Here is a 22,524-nt window from a genome sequence, read left to right as displayed (position 1 = left end):
ACAGTCCAATTGCGTCCAGTTCTTTAGGTTCCTTTGTGAGCCAGTGTACGACACTGAGATGGTCAAATGTACACGCTCACTTTTATGTTACATGACTTAACACTGGTGATCCACATGTGGCTGTGGCTCCTCCTGTGGCTCCACCGACATCACATATGATCAACCAACACACACATGCACCACATGTATGTGCGAACCCTCACGGTCCAGATGAAACGTGACATGATGAAAACTATAAGAATTATGTTTTTGTTTCTTAATTTTATCATAACCCCTGAGTAAATGTTTGTCTAATTAAGGTTTAGTGTTGATAAAGCAGAGAAAAAACATAAAACAATGTTGAAAATTCTGATATGTGTAAAAAATACCCCAGAAAAAAATAAATCACAATTATTTTGATGAGACACAAGAAAAGAGGTTTAGATTCATTGCGCTTTGATTCATTTTCATTTTTTTCTTCAGTTTGCCGCTTGCAGATTTACTCAGTAAAAAGAGAACTACACTCGAGTACAGATACTACTTCAAAATAATATTACTTGAGTAAACAATTAAAAATATAAATAAATGGATCCCAGAAAGAATAGTTATTGCTGCGGTAAATACATAAATGCATAAGTAGTAGATGATAAGAAATGTACAAATAAATCAATCAAATCAAATACATAAACCCCTTTCTTTTTTCTTCCCACCTGTGCACCTTTTGCTATAGGGTTAAATCCTGCTTTAGTCCATATAAATCACAGGCATCAGAGGAAATGCTTTACAACAGTTTATTTCAGATTGTTTATAATATAATGATGATAATTATTAACAAATATTACTGGATATGACGTAGCTGACTCTTCAGCCAATCAGAGCGCAGGCTCACCTGCCCAAACGCCCTCAAGCTGATTCACGTGTTTTCATTGGACAGAGCGAGTGTCCGTCAAATCTAGTTGGAAAAACCCGCGAGCTAAACACAGCTGTGATGTTTTATATTTTTATCCTTAAATGACGAAACTGCGGAGAAATGAACCACATCAGTTTGATCAGGACATTTGGCTGCACGTTCTCCAGAGGAACTCTGACAGAGATGCGGGACTTTGTGGAGAACAGCAGCGGAGCCGAGGCCCGACTTTGTCGGGGTGACAGCGGTGTTTCCCTGCATCATGCGCACTGGAACCCGGGGCGGATCCGAGGATCGCCGCGGTCACCGGACAACCGGACGTACGGGAGACACGGAGTCTGAGACACGAGGACGTTTGAGGACAGAGATGGAAGCGGACAGGAGAGTTTATGGAGTTGGCAGTGACGCATATGGAGGAGAAGAAACGAAGGCGTCAATGGTGAGTTGTGCTTTGGTGTCGCTGTTGTTGTGAGTAAAATGGCGATAACCTATAGCTCACACATATAATGTAATAAATGATGAGAGTGGTGACCTGTAGCCGCTGCTGCGGTTGGGGAGGTGTGATGCGTAATAGCGCAGAGCGCGCTTGGAGAGCCTTTGGCACCGCTGGACGTTCAGTTCCTCCACAGGTGTGGGCGGGGGTGAAGATCTGGGGCTGCTTTACTTATTGCATGTGGGGCTCATTTGGCAAGTTTGTGATTTATTTCTGTGCGTTTGAGTTTTGGAATCGTCATCGCAAAACACTACGTAAAATAAAGTCGTTTCTGAATCGGGTTAAATGTAATGTAAATGTACATACCCTCAATGGGAGCTTGGGGGCGCTGTTTTAGTAAACGTCTTATATGGTCGTAATTAAGGGATAAGACAAACGACCACTTGTGTCGTTTTCTGTTGGAGGACAGTCTCAAAAGTTACTACATTTAGAAGTGATTTTGTTGGACAATTGTCAATGTCCGGAATCTTTGAGCAGGGGCAAATCCGAGTATACAGGGGCTGGAGCATTATAGGGGAACCACTGACAGAAAAACTGTCAAAAAAACTAGCAAAAATAAAAATATTATTTTATATTATTTCAGACTGCATGGAAAAGCAACTCATGTATGTTTAGCACTTGTTGCATATTTCCAAGTAGCCTAGATTATAAACACATTTTGAAAAGAAGAATTAGTCCAACTGTGGAAATGGAGCTTAACATTGACGTTTGCGACTTGAGGTGACTTGCAGGTTTAAGCAAGACGAGAAAGAGCGTGTCTCCAGTCGGTAGTAAATGATAAAAAATCGACTGTATGTGAGGTTCGAGATTCATAATCCTGCACCAATATTAACACAAAACCGCTAATAACAGACACCCTTCGCTGATTGGTTTACTCTGCTTCCTGTTTGCTGGAATGTCTTGTATTCAGTGTGTCTCTAACTTATAACCTGCTAAAACAGCCTCTGCCCAGTCATTGCTCACACGAGCCCTGCGCTATATTTAGTCAGAGAATTGAGGATGAATCAAATGTTTTGACTGCTCCGCTGGTGTTAAAGAGACACACTGCGATGCACTCTGTGTTGATGTGACATCTGGTCACCCTTCTGTAAGAGCTTGACTGTGTTCCCTGACGTGTGCACATAAGACTTCCTAATGTGTGTGTCTGTGTGTGTGTTGCAGTGAACCATGGAAAGTTTCCGAAGCAGGAGGACTCGTACGCCTTTGAGGAGGACAGCAGCAGCGGCAGCCTGTCTCCAGAGCAGCAGCTGAGTGAGCCGGAGTCCCAGAGCTCAGCCTGCGCTTCCACTGAGGCCAACACGCTCGCCAACGCAGCTCAGGTACTGCTGATGTTATTAACACGCTCACTAAGTACGTATGTTACACAGAGCCTGATGCATTACCCATCCTGTCAGCTGGGCCACCGTGAGCCACCGTTTTTACATACGTCAACATATGTTGTTACCTGAGCTTAGACGAGTTGATACGTACCTGACTGGTCTTTGTGTGTGCCCTCAGTCACGCAAAACGACCAAAGATGTTGTTAGCATTTGGTCTCTCCCAACAAAGTTAAAGTGACCAAGCTCTCTTATCCCAGTATGGAAATGGCCTATTCCTTTAAAGGTCATTCAAACTAGCTTCCCTGGTCGAAGCACGGCCTGACTCCATCCATAGACGTCACTACCTCGTGTGACCACCCTTTCCTCAGGCTACAGTTAAGCCTTGTTAGACTGTAGCTATCAGCTTTCAGAGGTGCTGTAGGGGAGTCCACTAGAGGTCCATCAATATATCGGGGCGATATTTAGGCATTTCATATATCGGCCGATCTAACGCCAATAAAACCCGATGTTTTCAGAACCAAAAGTGACAGAGACTTCCCGTTTAAAGATGAGCCTCAGACAATGAGCCTCAGAGGAGCTGAGAAACATCAGTCACAAGCCTCAAAGTAGATTTCCTGCTGATATCTGTCTTTAAAACAAGCTCCTCAGAAGTCTCTACTAAACAGGAATGTCTTGTAAGTTTACTTGTCAGTAACAAACGCTCAACAAACGCTAATGATGTCATTAATATGATAAAAAACGCAAAGAAACTTTGTGTGACAACCAACCCCTGAGCCACCAGACACCAATCACTGTACAGTGCTAAATATAAACCTGGAGAATCTGATCACCTCCAGGTTTTTAACACAACATTTCAATGTTTGTTGAGTGAATGAAAACATGTCGCAGCAGGAGAACCAGGAGGTTAAAGTTGAAACCACATCGCCCCCTAGTGTGGTTATAAAAATCAGCGTGACAACCAACCCGTGTGACAACCACCCCCGGTCTCCCCTACACAGGCCGGAGCCCAGACAGACTTACTGAGCCCAGTCTCAGCTTAGGACAAATACGCCTGAACCCACCACAGTTTCTCCAGTTTGGCTTTACCTGAATCTAAAAGCCTCTGGAAAAAGCATCGAAACAGCGAAAAAGAAGGATGGAAATGCAACAAAAAAAGCGACAGAAACGTGACGAAAAAAGCAATGAACAATTGAAAGGTCAAAGCTAAAGTGAACTGAGAATGTGTAAAACAAAATTAATGTAAGCTATCATTTTCAGAGTGGAGGATATTTGTCCAGTACTTTAGAGGATATTTGAAAGTCAGTGTTTGGATGTACAGCAGTTTATACTTGTATTTTCCATTGTTGACTGATGCAGGTGTCACATTCTCTGGCACTGAGCTCACTCCACGGGCTCTGCCACTGCAGCTCCAGGTCTGTTTAGAATTGTTAAAATCAGGCATTTAAAACGTCCCATAGAGTCAACAGTCCTCGGGTCGGCTTCAAAGGCTCTGAAAACACTCGAGCCGCGCCGTGACTCGCCTCAAACTGACTTTACAATCCTCGCGTTTGTCTTCCATAAACATGTTCATATTTTTCTGACGCCAGGGTTACGTCAGTAAACACTGTCCTCATAAGGAAAGGTAAAGTTCAGCCAGGAGTTTTTTAACATTCTTTATGATTAAGTGGACACAAGTATGAAGAAACTGAGAGAGCATTTATTTAGTACGAGGACAGTGCAGCGGTGAGGCAGGACCAGGGCTGGGTGCATTTAAAGGAACAGTTCCTCCAGATCTGTTCTTACCTGAGCGTAGACGAGTTGATCCGTACCTGTCTGGTCTTTGTGCCCGTGGAAGAGCGTGGTCGCTTCTAGCTTCACCCCGTTTGGAGCCATAGGAACACATTGGGAGCAGGCCCACCTTAATGTACCCATAGGCCCCGGGGCTTAAAGCAGAACTAAGTAACTCTTCCCCCTAGAGGCCATAAGCACAACTGCAGGTGTAGTAGTAAGTTACGATTTTTTAACTTATTAATTGTCTTGGAGAGTAAATACTACGCTGACAGGAAAGGCGAAGGGAGAGAGGGTTACTGTACATCCAATTATACAATGGAAATATTTTTTTTCACTCAAACCTGGCTGTAAATACTGTTTAAAGTGACGTTAGCCCGCAGTTAGCTTTGCCCGTTAGCATGTTAGCTTCTTCTTCGGGATTCCATTAGTGTGTATTGCTTTCTCCGCACCGGTGGCAGTCAAGTTGCAAACATGGTTTTCTGGTCAGAGACACCAGGGGGAGATGAAAGACCCTCCAATCATCCCATAAACACTTGTATTACCCCCACAGGGACTACGGAAAGGATGTATTAAGGTGAACACGTTACTTAGTACTGCTTTAAACAGAATTGTAGCTTGTTGCTTATTTGTTTTTAGCGATGTGGCGCATATGGTAGAGCGGGTCGTCTCATGATCAAATCCCACCTCCTGAAAGTGTACACTGTCGTTGTGTCCTTGGGCAAGACACTTCACCCACATTGCCCCCAGTGTCTGCGTACATTGGTGTATGAATGAGAGTGTGAATGGGTGAGTGGATCCTTGCTGTAAAGCGCTTTGAGTGCCTAATGTAGGTGGAAAAGCTCTTTTTAAGTTGAGACCACTTACCATTGATAGTTTCTCCTATTGACACAGTTCTTTATCGTTTCGCTTATCAATTCATTAAAAATATGCTATCTGTCATGGTTCTGTCTGTTTGTGTTCTGTCCCCTGTTTTGGTTTGGTTCCGTGTCTAGTCTTTTATTTTGTCACGTCTGTTCTGTCCTTGTGGTTTTGCTTTGCCTCCCTTGTGTTGATTACCTGTCCCGCCCTAAAGTGTTTCACCTGTTCCCTGTTCCTTCTGTGTTTTCCCTTGTCCTGGTCGGTTCATTTGTATACTGTTGGTGCGATGTGTGTGTGTCCTGTTCCGTGTTCCTGCTAAGTGAGTTTTGCATTTTTTTGTCTGTTCTTGGCCTTAGCCATTAAATTTCCTTTGAACCTGTTTTGGCTGTTTTTGCTTTTGGGTCGAATCCCCACCACACTCGTGACACTATCAATTACAATTTGTGCTTTTTTTATTTCGACAGAAAATAAAGTAATTAACCTATCTTGACTAAACTTTCTCAAAGCATGTTTATAAAGTCTAATGTAGAATGGTTATTAAATGAACGGGATTTAAAGCCATTTCAGTGGCAGACATTATTTTCATGAACGAAGGTTGAAGGATATTCTCAGCCCTTCAGCGTCGTAGTTTCAGGACAGATTCAGACGGGCTCATTAGGAGGTGAGGTGTGTATTTGCAGCGGCTCCGCGCCTGCAGGTTCATAGTATAAAGAGGCATCAATAAGAGGCGTAGTTAATGAAGGAGTCACACGCTTCTGATGGATTTACTCATCAGAACCGCTTCTCCTGGTAGATATACTCGGTGCTGCTCCAGTGGGACAAGGAGCCACTACAAGGAGGCCGAAGCCCCGCATGTGGCTCCGGACCCACGGGTTACAGACCCCCGTGATAGGCCCTTGTATACGGTAGGCACCCTGGGCTCCAGCCCCTGCCAGCCCATTGGTTAAGGCGGCTCTGATTGGGGAGGCCAAACAATATCTTTGGTCGTTTTGCGTGACTGAGGGCACACACAAAGACCAGACAGGTACACATCAACTCGTCTAAGCTCAGACAAGAACATATATTAGTGTGTAAAAATGGTGGCCTGTTCCTTTAAACGGTACTGGTATGGTACAGAAAAAAGGTAGTACTGGTATTGAAAAAAAAAAAACATTTCATTTAATTATTTATTTAATATGGACATAGCAATTGGACAAACCAGATGCATTGTTTAAAGTGCTATATGTGCTAATGTTCAACACCTGTCCTTTAGAAGATACAACACATTATTAAACAAGACACATTTTACACATGGGAACAGCTTTGGCCCGATTTGAGCCACTGTTTGAGCGTCTGGTGAAGACGTTAATATTAGTCTGCAGTTTCAGTGCAGCTGAAGGGGAGAGCTCCACAGTGAAGTAGAAGCGACACAATCCCTACTAACTGAGGCTCTGGTGGAGGGTCTGAGAGCGCCCCCCCCTCACCATGAGGCCAGAGAACAGCGGTGACGCACTGCTGTTCAGACATTTAAAAGTCGGTATCAGTATACTAACATTTACAAAGGTTTCTTGTCAAATCTCTTCATTGCCTGTTTATACAGATTTATACTTATACAGAGAAGTGCCTGGTTTCAGAGTGGACGCTGATGTTTGTGACCTGCTGTATGACAGATGTGAAAAACACATTGCATGCACATAAAATAAAGCCGCATGGTGTGATAACTCTCTTCTAATAAAACAAAAACAGTTCAGATTTGATTTGACTTTTCTGCAGAATGTAAAAGGAACAGAAAGAGATAAAAGATACAGTTTTGATGCTGTTGGTCCAGGGACAGCATTAAAAAAGATGTTTCTTGGTTGTTTCAGTTCAAATAAAGGATTTCGCTCGATCCATTATTCAGATTTTGTCGCTGGAAAATAGGGGAATTTTTTCAGCATAAAACGCCATATTTTGAAATGAAAACTTACAGAAACTTGTAATACAGTTTGTCTCATATTTTTCTGTATTTATTCTGTAATCTACAGCAAAAGTTTCAAATTGATACAACTACATTTAAAAAGTTTCCCCATTCACCTGCAGCGTTGACTCTTTTAAAAATAAATATGGCATTGGGGGCAAAGGGTTGTCACCTGAACCCTTCACTGACCACACGTCTTTGCTCTTGCTGTGTTTTGGAGCAGACAGGAACCAGGGAGCACCCAGAGCAGAGCCTGGACGATGGCCTCAGCAGCCAGACCACTCCCCCCATACCTGTGCCTGCAATCGTCAAGGTCAGTATAATATACACTATGCACAACGTACAGACGAGCTCATACATGCACAGAAATATAAGCAATGGACTCTGGTGCACACGTCAAGGATGTGAGAAGGAGAGCTTGTGTTATTGAACTCAGTTGCATGCTACATTCATGTTTTTTAATAACAGAAATAATGAAGCTGCACACATTTGACAGAGCCATAACATCAAGAGGCTGGTGCTTGTGGAAATGAGTCTAAATTCATACGGGGACAGTATATACGGACTGGACTGTGGCTTAATAACATCAAGTATGGAATGAAAGAAAAATGTGTCCTCCCTCTAACCATCTGTCCCACGTTTTTCAACAGTCCAAGTCTTCGGACAAGAACCGCCATAAGAAACCCAAAGATGTGAAGCCCAAAGTGAAGAAGCTGAAGTACCACCAGTACATTCCTCCAGACCAGAAGGGGGAGAAGTCTCCTCCGCCCATGGACTCGGCCTACGCCCGGCTCCTGCAGCAGCAGCAGCTCTTCCTCCAGCTCCAGATCCTTAGTCAGCAGAAGCACACGCACCACCAGCACAGCCCAGCCCAGGGCGCCCAGAGCGGCCAGAGCCAGGGCCCAGCCAGGCAACCAGCCTTCAGCTACCAGCCACACCTCTCCGCCCACACCCACAAGTAAGGAACCCTCAGGGACTGTCCTGAAACGAGGCATTTCTTTGTCTGAGTCACGTTCTACAGCAACAATAGACAGGGCCACCCGGAGGATACAGGCTCCGGAGCTCCATCACTAATACTTTGGTATAAAACTGCCATCATGTGATGTTCCGTCACAACAATTGTATGAAACTTTAACCAAATCCCTTTTACCTTCACCTCAGCCACATTAACAATGAAACCCATATTTATGATCATATTCAGCACAAAATGACAAAACCCTCCAAAAGGTTCACCAAAGTGACCGTCAGAGCCGTTTTTTCCTATATGTATATGTTTTCTCTGTGCTTAGACACGTGGACATGGTGGACACGGGGCTGCATCGGCCACACTCTCATTTAAACCATCTTGTCTCTAGCAGAGTATCAGGACAGTAGTTCGGTGAATAGAGTAAAGCCGTTGTATTTGTCTTAAAGGGGAGTTGAATCCACACGGTTCTCATGAGTGAAGTTACTTTCAGTAACTCTAGTTCTCTGAATGTGCTTGGTCTAATTCTCAGGCTAATTCTCAGTGGTAAGATAAAAAGAACCGTCAGGTGCAGGTTTCAGTTAGTTTTAAATCAGTGGTCCCCAAACTGTGGGTCAGGGACCAGAGGTGAGAGAATGTGACCATTTACCATTTTGAAAAGTGGTGAAATAAACTAGAAAAAGGCCCCAGAAATGCCAGCACTGGCTCTTGTGGCCATACACGTCAGGAGTCTCTCTCTCAAATGTTCTGTCTAATCCTGACCTCGGGACAAGCCCCTTGGCGAATGACCCTAGAGATCCATCCATCCGTCTTTTTCCACTTGTCCGTTTCCGGGTTGTGGGGGCAGCACATTGCACCGGCCCCAATGGCTCCTCCTGCAGGTGGTGGGTCTACGGAAGGACGGCTTCATGGTTCTAACTGGGCCTGTTGGTCTCTCATGAGGGGCTTCTGAACCGCTCTTTGTCTGACCCGTCACCTAGGACCTGTTTGCCATGTGAGACCCTACCAGGGGCACGAAGCCCCCAAACAACAGAGCCCCCAGGATCATTCAGGTTCTCAAACCACCACGCTCAGGTGGCGGTTCCAGGAGGGGACCTCAGAGATCTGTCCTGAAATTTTAAGGATAACTTACAAACATATTACTTGAGAGAACTGAATAACATGAATATACAGTATCATTTGTAAAGTGATTTGAACTCATGCAGGAGGGGCCCTCCTGACGGGCAGGACGGTTGGTCCACTGTCACTCCTGACAGGCTATAGAGAGCAGATGGTCACATGTGTTGTTTTCCGGGCTGATGTAACGCTGTATTGTCTTTAAAGCTCATGCTCCTCAGTGGAGCCGATGTGCCGGTCATTCCCTCTCTCTGACCGCCGTGTCCTCTCTCCCCGTCCAGAGGCCCCAGTGAGCAGCTGTCCTGCAGTCCCAGCGCCCCTTCCAGCTCCCTCCACAATAGCTTGTCTTCTCCGGTCAAAAACTCTTTCCCCAACCAGAGCAGCATCTCCCCGGTCAAGCCTGGACCCCTGCCCACCAACCTGGATGACCTGAAGGTACAGTATGTATAGTAGTACAAAATGTCGTATTTTTATATGAAAACATCAAATTACAATACATTTTTATCATATTTTTGAAATCTACAGCAGACGTTTCAAATTGATATCACTAAATCTCACAGAGAGCACCACACTCTAATGTGCACATTCACACCGTTATACAGCAGTGTGCCCGCCCCCTGAAGCCCCTCGTCCTGTGTGCAGGTGTCCGAGCTGAGGCAGCACCTGCGGCTGCGTGGCCTGCCCGTCTCTGGGACGAAGACGGCCCTAATCGAGCGTCTGCGGCCCTTCACTGACCCCTGCTGCGGCTCTCCTCCCTCGGACATCACCACCGTCACCTTCCCTGTCACTCCCAGCGGCTCCCTGACCTCCAGCAGCATGTCCCAGGGCTTCTACCCGTACCCCAGTGTGTCCTCGTCCTCCAGCCCGCCCGTGTCCCCCGCCTCCTCGGAGCTGTCTCTGAGCGGGTCACTGCCCGACAGCTTCAGCGACATGCCCCTGTCCCCGCCCACGCACCTGACCCTCCAGTCCTCCCCGGGGAGCCTGGAGGAGGGGCTGGGGGTGGGGCTAGAGGCGGAGAAAGACAAGATGCTGGTGGAGAAGCAGAAGGTGATCGATGAGCTGACGTGGAAGCTTCACCAGGAGCAGAGACAGGTGAGACGCGCCTCCAGGCGTTCAGTTACACTCAAAGTACCCCGAACCTGTATATTTTTATAAAGTGATCAACCAAACTGAACATTACTTTGTGTTTAGTCAAGTGTTGGGTTCATATTCAAAGAATAAAATCATCTAATGAGCTTTCCTGTGAATTGAATTCTACCTTCATTTTTTAATCGGAAGGAATTATTTCAAGTACTGAAACACTGAACCAGCGCCTATAGTTCTCACATAATAGTACTTTTGTTGTTATTGCATCTTTTCTGATTGGGTTTTTGGATTGTCAAGCGTCTGTAAGCGTGCTCACATGTGTCTGTGGCTACTTCCCCCCAACTGGTGTCAATGAGAACTTTTATAAAGCTCTCTCTGAGTGAAGAGTTTCTCGTGACGATTTTGCTCAAAGATCCGTCCCGTCCAGATGTAGTGTGTGCATCGGCACACGGGGCCGCTATGACGGGGGGGTCTTAAATACATGTGGGGTCAGTCCTCTGTCCTCACTATTAACATTTACTAGAGGTGTCTGAAAGTCCAGAGAGAAACAAGTAGTGCACTCCCACAATGCATTCTGAAAAGTTGTGTGCGGCAATTGTCACTAGATGGGTCAATATAGACCACAATGCATTGCGAGAGTCGGAAGAGAACAGCTAACAATGACTACTTGAATACTGACGTTACGGTGGTAAGTGTTTAAGGTTTGCTGATGGCCTTTAGCTCGAGCTGTTAAATGATCGATAGCATCCTCTCTCGAAATAAAACGTTTCTGACTAATATTTATACATAAATATTCCACTGTCTCTTGAATTTGGTTGGTCTTTATCGCAGAAATACATTATTCCTGAGTTTTTATTGGAGCTGTCGTCACCAGGGTCACTACTTTCTGAAGCTGCACGGACGACATGTGGTGAGGAGAACATAGTGAGCTGTGTGTCTGAATCACCAACAGAATCAGTGACTATAAATCCGTACACAGCCATGGAATATGTGAGATATAGTCTTCACTCAGAGAACCATGGTTACATACTGTAACTGTGACAGTCTGTGCAGAAAAGCAGATTTGATCAGTAGAGAATTATCTGGATTGAGAGATTGAGGGCGTTTTCACACAGGCTTGAGTTAGGTCGACCTAAAGTAACTGTCGAAGCGGCGCTTTTGGGTCAGTGTGAATCCACCCGCAACATAAGACCACCTGTTGCCTCTCTTTCACGCTGCATACACACTGCATAATGTAGTAATACAAACACTCCGTGCGTTTGTATTACTGCTCTGCGGAGGCAAACTGGATCAGCTTTATATCACCAGGTGTGTCTCTCTTCTGCCTCTTGCTTCCTTCCTGCTGTGAGTCAAGCTTTCCTCTCCTTAAGCAGATTAAGGTCATTTCTCCTCACTTTGCGTACATCAGCCTCACTGTATTTAACCACAGGAGAGCAGTGACCGCCGTGTTACATCAGGCAAGTGTGCACGTACGTACGTGCGTGTGTGTCGGCACATTGACAGGGTGATGCCCGTTGTCATGGAAATAAGTTTGTTGAACAGCTGATCGTTGTTACGTGGCTGATGGTGCGACGTTTGGAGCGTGTGAACACGGACTAAACTAACTAAACTAGGGCGGCCTTGGCTCGACCCACAGGAGCCCCGACATGTGTGACATTTCTCAGATCTTTTGTCAACAAAAAGTTTCATGTTGTAACTTTGTGTCTCACGTGCTTTTGCCTTTGTCTATCTGTCAGGTTGAGGAGCTGAAGATGCAGCTGCACAAAAGGAAACGCTGTTACGTTCCGTCCCAGGATCCCGGTGCCCCCCAGCCCCCCCTGTCCCAGCACAGCCCCTCTCTGATGGGACAGCACTTCTTTGGTGTGACCGTCAAACAGGAGCCCCTGTCCTCCAGCTGCCCCCTGTCCTCCCCCAAACAGCTGAAGAGTCCAGGGGTGGCACACATGGCGGAGATGGGCCCGGGCAGTGCGGGCCCCGGGGGCACACAGCTCATGGATGGGGGCCCTCACTCCGGCAGCCCCTCCAACATGTCTGCCTTCCTCAGTCCACAGTGTTCTCCACATGACTCCCCAGTGGGAAAGAGCTCCAGCAGCCCACAGCCTCCTTCTCCTCACGCCCCATACCTGCTCACACCGCCTCTGGGCAGGGACGACTATGGACACCCCCCAGGAGGCACCAGGCTCTGTCCCATGCAGGTAAGAGCCAGGCTGTCCCCTGTCTTAAGAGATTAAGTAAAGAATGGGGGGTCCATACTACATGGCTGAATTTAGTGTGTTTATAGAACGACTGGGGATTCACACAAAACACCTGAGAACCGAGACACCACCCTGCTGCATTCACTGTAATACAGCTCTGTTCTCCTGACCCCAGATCAGCAAACACATGCCACTGTTTGTGAGTGTGAGATGGACATCAGCCCTGTGACGGCAGAGAGCAGAGAGAAGGAGCTATTGCCAAACAGTGGTTGAATTGTAGCGAGAAAAAGTGTTCCTTGTAATGTGTAATGTGTAATGTGCTGTTTAGAGAAATGACAAAAGATCTAGCAATTATATATAATGTATTTTCTGTGTGTATTCCACTGTGTTATTGGCCGTTGCATTCCGTGTGTTCACTTTTGGATAGAACCCCCCACACTACGAGACACGATTCACTGTGACTGTGTTCGACGAGTCTAATGACTGACTAGTTTGTAGCACGTGTTAGCCCATTCAGTTTGTGTTGCCACAGACATTAGTTTTCAGTGGCTTTCGAAGGCAAAATGTGCACCCATGTCCTCTCTGACCACCATCATCACTCACATTAGCCTGCCCAGCCATACTGCACACTCTCCTGTTCTTTACAAAGGCAGACCTGCAGTATAGTCTAGGACTTTTCCGCATCTCCAGAAGTTTTCTTGGTCATCATTGATTGGCAGCTTAACCAGTCCGAGAAATGCATAGTCATGAATGCTTACGCAAGGAAGAAGAAATGGAAAACAACTAAAATGATCTCACTGAGGCCTAGGAAGCAGCACAGACTTCTACCATGGTTCCTATTTACATGGAAACAAGACAAACCTAAAGGATTTCATGGTTAAGTCTAGTTTAGTAACGTACATTGTGTCTACTTGAACTTTCAAGGTTTTCAAGGCTTTTAGTTTCTATACTAGTAATGTCTAGTTGCAACCTGCTAAATGTGCTAAACCAGCGTTTCCAAAACACAGAGGGTGCTTTCTTTAAAAAGTTGTTGGTTCTAGTTGTGTGAAGCCTATGTTTTGTCTCCTCAGATGCAGCAGAAGAGCGATGGTCAGCTGATGAACTGTTCCTACCCCTCTGAGCACAGGGCTGTCCCGGCAGTGTACCCTTCAGACTGTGGGATCAGCCACGGGGCGTCTGTGAAGAGCGAGCACATGCCTAAGGTGACCGCTTCCTCCTCATTGTTGCATATTTTCCTCCTACTCTATTTACGGCTTTGCAGATAACACAAAGTTTGGATGAATGTAAGAATTGGGATGTTGTGTGATGGCTGAGAATGTGAACCGGCTCTTTCTCTTCCAGCAAATGAACAGGAGTCAGCAAATGGATGAACTCTTGGATGTGCTTATAGAAAACGGAGGTATGCCTTTTCATTCACATACATTAGTCCCGTAGTGTTATGAGTTTGCATACTGTGCAGAATCAACATCTCCACTGAAGATGAATGCATCACTAACAATGTACAGCATAGCACCCTGTCATGTCAGGACAGATCAAAGTCAATGCATTTGAAGGTTGGCCATGATGACAAGTCATGACGGTAAAAATCGGATAAGACATAAACAAATAAATTGTACGTTTTCTCAGCCTGTGTACGGTCTACATGGGTTATCTGGGGGTCAAATTGAAGCTATGGTCTGGGACTTTCTCTGTGGTGTGAAAGCAAGCAAATATATGCCTCTGGGCAAGAAGAAATAACATCTTCAACAATGGAATTAGGTCTAAAACACTCAATAATGTTAAAACAATATCAGAATGTGGCCTGTGCAAGGTTTGGTGCCGGAAGGTCAATTTGACACCACTTTTAGCGGGCGGCTGGAAGATGTACTTCGAGGATCCCCTCAATCCCACTTCTTCTGATGAGGAAGCAGAGGCTGGGGACTCAGAGGTGGTTAGAAAGCTCCTCGGGGGCAGGGCTCCGGGGGTTGATGAGATTTGTCCTGACTGAGTACCTTAAGTCTCCGGATGTTGCAGGACTGTCTTGGCTGACATGTCCCTGTAACATCGCGTGGCGGTCGGGGACAGTGCCAAGTGTGGGTGTATCTGCTCAGACTGCTGCCTCTGCGACCCGGCCCCGGATGAAATGGAAGAAAATGGATTTATGGGTTTGGGGCAGGAATATGACGATGATGTTTCATGTTACTAAAACCCCCAAAAATATATGATGTCACAGTAATCTCTTATTTTGGGGGGTGTGTATTGTCAAATCTAAAGCTACCCATACTACCCATATCACGTGATGATGTAAAATTTGTCAAAACTGTACTGTTTTTTTAATTTTGATGTCATTTACTATATTTTATGTCCATTGTTCATGGTTCATGACACTCTACTTGATACTTCTTGTCTCCTGTGACCCATTTACTCACATAGATCCTGTGTAACTGTTCTCTTCCTGTATCTCCAGGCTGCCCAGGTCTGCTGGTGCCCAGATTTCATCGTCACTACGACCACCTGCCCCCCACCCAGCTGCCTTACGACCACTCAGCCAATCACCTGCCGGAGTCCCACCTGGAGACGCTGCTAGGCGCTCCCATTAGCCGAGGAGTGGAAGGGGAGGCGGAGGTATACGGCGGTCACTCTCGGCCCACGCACCATGTCCCGGACAAGCTGCTCCTATCTGGGAGCGAGCTGCAGGGGGTGGCCTTCAGCATGGCCTTCACCGATGCAGCCTGGGACAGTATGGAGTGGCTGGACCTGACCCCCCCGACGTCTGCCAACACCTGCAGCACCATGCCCCCATCTGCCCCGGGGATCTTCACCAGCGAGTTCCTGGACACCACGGACATGAACCTTAGCTCAGCCATGGACCTTCACCTGGACCACTGGTGAGGGCCACGGACCTTCACCTGGACCACTGGTGAGGGCCACGGACCTTCACCTGGACCACTGGTGAGGGCCACGGACCTTCACCTGGACCACTGGTGAGGGCCACGGACCTTCACCTGGACCACTGGTGAGGGCCACGGACCTTCACCTGGACCACTGGTGAGGGCCACGGACCTTCACCTGGACCACTGGTGAGGGCCACGGACCTTCACCTGGACCACTGGTGAGGGCCACGGACCTTCACCTGGACCACTGGTGAGGGCCACGGACCTTCACCTGGACCACCTGGTGAGGGCCACGGACCTTCACCTGGACCACCTGGTGAGGGCCACGGACCTTCACCTGGACCACCTGGTGAGGGCCACGGACCTTCACCTGGACCACTGACCTTTACCGTGACCCCAGACCCTGTGGAGGCAGAGCCACACCCTCGACCCTTCTCATGTTCCTGTGGTACTTCTGGCTAAGCCTCACCTCTTCTTCCTTTACCTGACCTTGTGTCTTGGCTTGATCTTAACCCTAAACTTAAACTGGGTTTGGTCAGGGCTAACCATGGTTAGAGGTCAAAAATAAATAAATAGGGCACCCCTTGTAGCTTCATCTGGACCATTACGTCATTTTTTCCCCTTTTTTTTGTGGTACAAAGTGGGAACCGTGGAGCACCAACGGGCCAGGTAACTCCACGGGCTAAATCCGGCCCTCATACTGAGAAGACAAGGTGTCTTTGTGGGACAAAGTGTGCACAAATACCAGAGACTCAAGGCACATTTTAATTGTAGACATTATTTGGCCCAAGAGCCACCTTAGCATGGATGTTTCACAGGCTGTAGCAAAAGTAAGTGTTGGAAAACTAGACAAAGTAAATCAGCTTATTACCTCCTTTGGAAACAGATTGGAGAGAGTATTTGGAGTGAGTGAAAGTGGTGCAGCTTAAATATGACTCAAACCAATCAGTGAGAAAACACTCCTCCAGGTTTTTCACATTGGAATATGCTGATATATACTGGATAAAAGCTTACATATATTGATAAAGCATGCCCGATTTAGGATTACAGTGTTATTGCTGTAATTGACCTTGTACACAATTTAAAAAAAAGTTTTACATTTTCCCCATTAGAATCAAATGGGGAGTTTATTCTACACACATTGACTTGAGTGATAGAAGCAGCCATAATAAAGTCCACAGAGCTCCAGAGCATGAGATATCAGGGCTAAGGTGGCTCCCACGGCTCGAAGCCTCATGTGGGATCTTTCCGTGTTCCTCCCGGACCTGACGACGCTCCGGCCCGTCTGCAGACCGTTTGGAGCTTTATGACTGGAAAAGTGCAGGAGTACAAGGTGAACTGTGCGGGCCCCGTGGAAGCACTCACTTCATGAACCGCGCGTCGCTGAAGCAGTTTGTCCGTTTTCTGTAAATATTTCAAATGAACTCATGTTGCACCTTTTTCACATTTGTCACGGTTTGCTAAAAAGAATGTATTTTTATACTCACCTTTCAGGCTTGTTTATTCACAGAGTTGTATTATGGGAAATGTTCTTTTTTTTCATGTCTTATTGCTGAAAATGTGCCTTAAATTTTATAGAAATAATACAACACACACTTCAGGAAAAGGAATATGTGCACCAGGTAATGTGGACTTCACTTAAATATCCCCCACTTCATTACGTCGTGTTTATTGAATTATTACACAATTTTCTTTTAAAGCAGTACTAAGTAACGTGTTTACCTTAATAAATCCTTTCCGTAGTCCCTGTGGGGGTGATACAAGTGTTTATGGGATGATTGGAGGGTCTTTCATCTCCCCCTGGTGTCTCTGGCCAGAAAACCATGTTTGCAACTTGACTGCCACCGGTCCGGAGAAAGCAATACACACTAATGTAATCACGAAGAAGCTAACATGCTAACGGGCAAAGCTAACTGTGGGCTAACGTCACTTTAAACAGTATTTACAGCCAAGTTTGAGTGAAAAAAAAATATTTCTATTGTATAATTGGATGCACAGTAACCCTCTCTCCCTTCGCCTTTCCTGTCAGCGTAGTATTTACTCTCCAAAACAATTAATAAGTTAAAAATTTGTAACTTGCTACTACACCTGCAGTTGCGCTTATGGCCTCTAGGGGGAAGAGTTACTTAGTACTGCTTTAATTAACAATTCAAGGGTAAACACAATATAAAAAACATAAAAGAATTAAGTTGAAATATGTTTATAATTAATTCATAATTAAATGCTTGAAGCTGTATTTTCTACCAAATTCAATTTTAACTGAAAGCAATGAATCAATTTGATTCTTTACTCGATCTGCTTGTTACTTAAACATGTTGTAGGACATACATATTTCATTGAAGTCAAGATATACAGGTGAAACTCTGGAAATTAGAATGTTGTGGAAAAAGTTACTTTGTTTCTGTAATTTAACTTAAAATGTGAAACTAATGTATGATATAGACTCACTACATGCACACTAGCATATGTCAAGTCTTTATTTGTTGTAATTTTGTCAACAATTTTGTCAATTGTTGTGATTATGTCTTACAGTCCATTTTTTAAATATTCTAATTTTTTTTTTTTTTTTTACAAGCTAAGCCATAATAATCAAAGTAAAGGCTACATATCTCACTGTGCATGTGATGAGTCTATCATATGTTAGTTTCACAGTTAATTTCAGCTAATTTTCACCTGTATTTTCATATTTTTCTTTTTCATTTCAATGTTTTCAATGGAGTTTTAAGAAACACTCGTTATTCGCAGTCAGACGTTTGGACTTGTGTAGATATTCCTTTCTTGCCGTGTAAGTTATTGTTGAACCACAAAAATGATTTTTTTTAAACATCTCTATTTTTATGATGACTTTTAAACATTACAAATTGTACCCTATTAACCACATTCTTATTTATTATCATATTTATACTGACATTCCTTATGCCACTGTTTGAATCTGAGGCCTTTTCGCTTCAAGGGGACATGTTACGCCTAACAACACGCCTGACAGACTAGGCTGGTGCGCTACATTTATTTAAATACCAATACTTTAACAATACTTAGTTTACAATGCTGATACATGAACAATACTTTTCTGGATACCGGTGTTAAAATATTTGTTGGTTAGAGCCAGAAAACAGAACAATAATGTTCATTTTAGGGCCCGACCAATATTTAGTTTTTTTCAATATCGGCTTTAAAAAGGCTCCGGAACCAAAAGTGATAGACACATCCCGGTTTTTCCATCGGAAAGACCTCAGTCAGAGCTTTAAAGGGGGGGTATTCTGCTTTTTTCAGTCCCATAGCACCAGTCTATATCACACTACAATGATGACCAAACCTTCTGTTGGTCTGTAAATGCAGTAAATTAGAATAACTGCCTTGTATAAATTTGCTCTCTCAAAATGGCTGTAGTGAATGTCTTGAAATAGGCCTCTGTCTCTTTAAGAACCTCTGAGCCTTTAGACACGCCCTCTCCACACGCTGTCTGTGGCATCAGTGGGGAGGGGGTTCTGCTGAGGAGCAGTGGTCGGTTACTCGGCTGGTGACGAAAGCTCGGAGGCGTCTCCAGGAGGTGGGGGCGTTCCTAGGAGGACTCAGGCAAAGCTATCCCTAAAATGGCCGCCATCAGAGTTTTTACAGATTACTCAAAAATACGTGAATGTGCCAAGGCAACACTTCAGGCATGTTTTTAATGAGGGAATGACAGAATAACATGATGTAAAGCTTGAAAAAGTCCATTTTGCATAATACCCCCCCTTTAATATATGCTTCCGAGGCCTCAGGAGCTGAGAAGCATTACAGTGAAAATCGGTCCAAAGTGTATATTTTATATATTTTATGTTGTAGACTTTTGCGTTTAATTTTGTAACCATAAGAGATAGAGACTTACCGTCTTTGTTTTGGAACCTACTAAACATGAAAGTCAAACCCCGCCTCCTGTCACAGTTCAGCTAAATATTTCTATGATTAACACCTTTACTATAATATAAGTTAAACTATAGGCTATTTGAGAGATTCAAAATAATAACAAATTACATCAAATTAAACTACTTAAAATATTGGCTGCTATATCGGCTATCGGTCAATCCCCTTCATATCATATCGGACCCAAATATCCAGATCAGTTCATTTGTTCCATAAACTTCCTTTAACGCTGTCCGCGGACCAACAGGCAAAACCTGGTCTCTACAGATACACTTTTTTGGTCCCTGCTTTCGATACCAGTAGAACCGAAACATTTTTTTCCAACACCACACTGGTATCGTTTAACACCACCAGGCCTACTCCAGACTTCATATAAAATACATGCAAAAAGCTTAATAACCACTCCTCACCATCTCAAAGTTACAGCAAAGCTCTTATTACAGTCTGAAGCGGTTTCTTGGATGGCGTATAGCGACTGCCACCTCGGACTTCGAGAGTGCGGGTGCCACAAAATAAATCAGTTAAAAGTTGACCACAGATGGAAACATTCAAAGGGACATTTGTGAGCTGTATTTTTTTTTAATCATTCCATTTCAAATTTGTCACAATCTCAATATTTGTAACAATAGATGCAATTGGATCATCGTCGCTAAGACAAAGCATGTGTCCTGTTCTATTTCTGTGGATCATCAGCATAACATGTCCTCCTTGGAGCCCACGCCGCCCCGCCCCGCACTAGCACCTGAGATTGTGAACTGTAATACATTTGTACTGTGAATAATGGGGCTTTCACTTAATGACAGAGTGTTGTTTGACCAAATACTTGCTGTTTTTCTTATGGACTGTCGCAGAGCCGCTGAGTGCCTCTGTAACACGCTCTTCACATGGATCAAGTCACCGCTGACAGGAGCTCCTGAAGCTTGGCCACAGTCCTGCCGTAGTGCCAGGCACTAATGCATTGCTTGTATACAGAAGAGAAATAAATGGTGTCACAGCAAAACGATTCCTTGCAGTTATTACGGAGGCTAGCAGGCTATGTGCTAACTATGTGCTAACTATGTGCTAATTATGGGCTAACTATGTGCTAACTATGGGCCAACTATGGGCCAACTATGGGCCAACTATGGGCCAACTATGGGCCAACTATGGGCTAACTATGGGCTAACTATGTGCTAATTATGGGCCAACTATGGGCTAACTATGGGCTAACTATGTGCTAATTATGGGCCAACTATGGGCTAACTATGGGCCAACTATGTGCTAACTATGGGCTTACTATGTGCTAACTATGGGCTAACTATGTGCTGATTATGGGCCAACTATGTGCTAACTATGGGCTAACTATGTGCTAACTATGGGCTAACTATGTGCTAACTATGTGCTAACTATAGGCTTACTATGGGCCAACTATGTGCTAACTATGTGCTAACTATGGGCTAACTATGTGCTAACTATGTGCTAACTATGGGCTAACTATGGGCCAACTATGTGCTAACTTTAAGCCATAGTGGTGTTTCCTTTCTTTTAAAAACTTGCAGCTTTTAGCATTTTTGGATTTAGAAAATGTCTCATTTCAGGATTGTGCATTTTATGGTCAATAGTTGGCCATGTTTGGAGCTCAGGAGAAGACTGTCTGCATGTGAACAAAGAGATGGGCAACTGCTTTAACTACTCGAGTAATAAACGCATTATTGTTCCCAGTCACAGTACGTTGCTATTTTGTTGTTTTTCTTTGTAAAAATTGCTTCTTCTTGCATCTCGGAGAGCGACGTAACATGTGCAACAAGTCACATTTTCAGCCTGAGGATCATAAACAGGACGAGGGAGGCGCGTTTTCTCACTGGAAATACAGTCAGTGTTTTGTGTCAGATAACGATGACAATACACTCTGTGCTGACAACAAAGTGTAATAGCTTCAAAAACACAGTGAAAGTCCCACCAGGAGGTGGCAGCAGAGCGGATGCAGGAGGAGGCGGTTATTGTCACCATTATGATATGAACTAAGACACCGGTCGGAATCGTCTTGGAAACGGATTAATGTAGTGCCCTCTAGTGGACGCCGTACAGAACTACGGTGTAGCATACGGACAAAAGACTAATCTCAACAATAAGTCGGAAGCTGTGGAATGTAACTAAAAAAGTAACTAGTAATCTACCTTAGTTACCTTTAAAAGTCCAGTAAATCAGTAAAGTAACTAAGTTACGTGTTAAAGGAATAATCAGTAATCAGATTATGTTTTCAAGGTAACTGTATCTACACTGGTGTGGATAGAAAAGAAGAACAAAAAGCCCACTTGAGTTTTGTCCATGGGAACTTTATTCGTAAACCTCAATAAAGATACAATAGAATTCACTTCCCTTAATATTCTCTTCCATTCTAATATGAACATTCTAGTATTGCATTTTTTACATCATGTACCCTGGAGCGTGAAGCCCAGCGCGGACTGAGGGACCGGGGAGTGGGTCAGAAGCCGAACCAGAACTCCAAAAACACACAGCGCCATCATCTGGACAGAGAGTTCTCCCAGGTCATTGCCACAACCACAGTCAATGTAGCTTGAAACTCAGGTAAATGCTTTGGTCAGAGAAGAGCAGAGTGTTAGGATCACGCACACTATCAGTGACCTTTGACTCTCACTTCCTCTCAGTCGCTCTTGTGACATAGGAACACATGACCTGGAATGTTACGCAGTGTGGATCTAAAAACCTTCCCCCCACACTGGCCCTCTGCTGCTCAGTGTCTCCTGTTGTAGTCCCTGTCTGCTCCTGCGTGTGGCGCTGTGATGCTGCGACTGGTCATGGGCTCAGGAGCAACGTGGCTGTGATCAGACCTGGCTGACCCCCTCCCCCTTCCAGAACATCATTTACATCGGGCTATTTACACATTTACATGAGTCCCAGAGTAACTCCTAACAGGCGGAGTGCAGAGCCAGTTCACTCGCCGCACCAGGGTCACCCCAAAGTCACCCCAAAGTCACCCCAAAGTCACCCCAAAGTCACCCCAAAGTCGCAAATACAGACGCACTTCATGAAGGGCCTACAATGCAGACTTTTTACTTTGACATCACATTTTCTCAAAATGCATTTTTCTCCCATTGGTGCGACAATATCTCCACACAAGTAGC

General features: G+C 44.9%; 1 protein-coding gene across 1 annotated transcript in view; it reads left to right on the top strand.

The window, feature by feature from the left end:
* The window catches only part of myocd (myocardin), a 57,071-nt gene extending 41,519 nt beyond the window's left edge, over positions 1-15,552 (top strand). The window contains exons 3-11 of the mRNA XM_079577955.1: positions 2,541-2,698; positions 7,486-7,575; positions 7,913-8,220; positions 9,624-9,777; positions 9,985-10,434; positions 12,165-12,623; positions 13,694-13,825; positions 13,965-14,022; positions 15,070-15,552. Of these exons, the coding sequence (XP_079434081.1) occupies positions 2,541-2,698; positions 7,486-7,575; positions 7,913-8,220; positions 9,624-9,777; positions 9,985-10,434; positions 12,165-12,623; positions 13,694-13,825; positions 13,965-14,022; positions 15,070-15,494 (2,234 nt within the window). The 3' untranslated portion in view covers positions 15,495-15,552. The remainder of the gene's footprint in view (positions 1-2,540; positions 2,699-7,485; positions 7,576-7,912; positions 8,221-9,623; positions 9,778-9,984; positions 10,435-12,164; positions 12,624-13,693; positions 13,826-13,964; positions 14,023-15,069) is intronic.
* The last annotated feature ends 6,972 nt before the right edge of the window (positions 15,553-22,524 follow it).

The sequence above is a fragment of the Gobius niger genome (genome assembly GCF_951799975.1).
Source record: "Gobius niger genome assembly, chromosome: 19".
In the NCBI taxonomy this organism is placed as follows: domain Eukaryota; kingdom Metazoa; phylum Chordata; class Actinopteri; order Gobiiformes; family Gobiidae; genus Gobius; species Gobius niger.
Note: the sequence above shows the minus strand (reverse complement) of the source record. Positions and strands in the feature narration are given on the sequence as shown.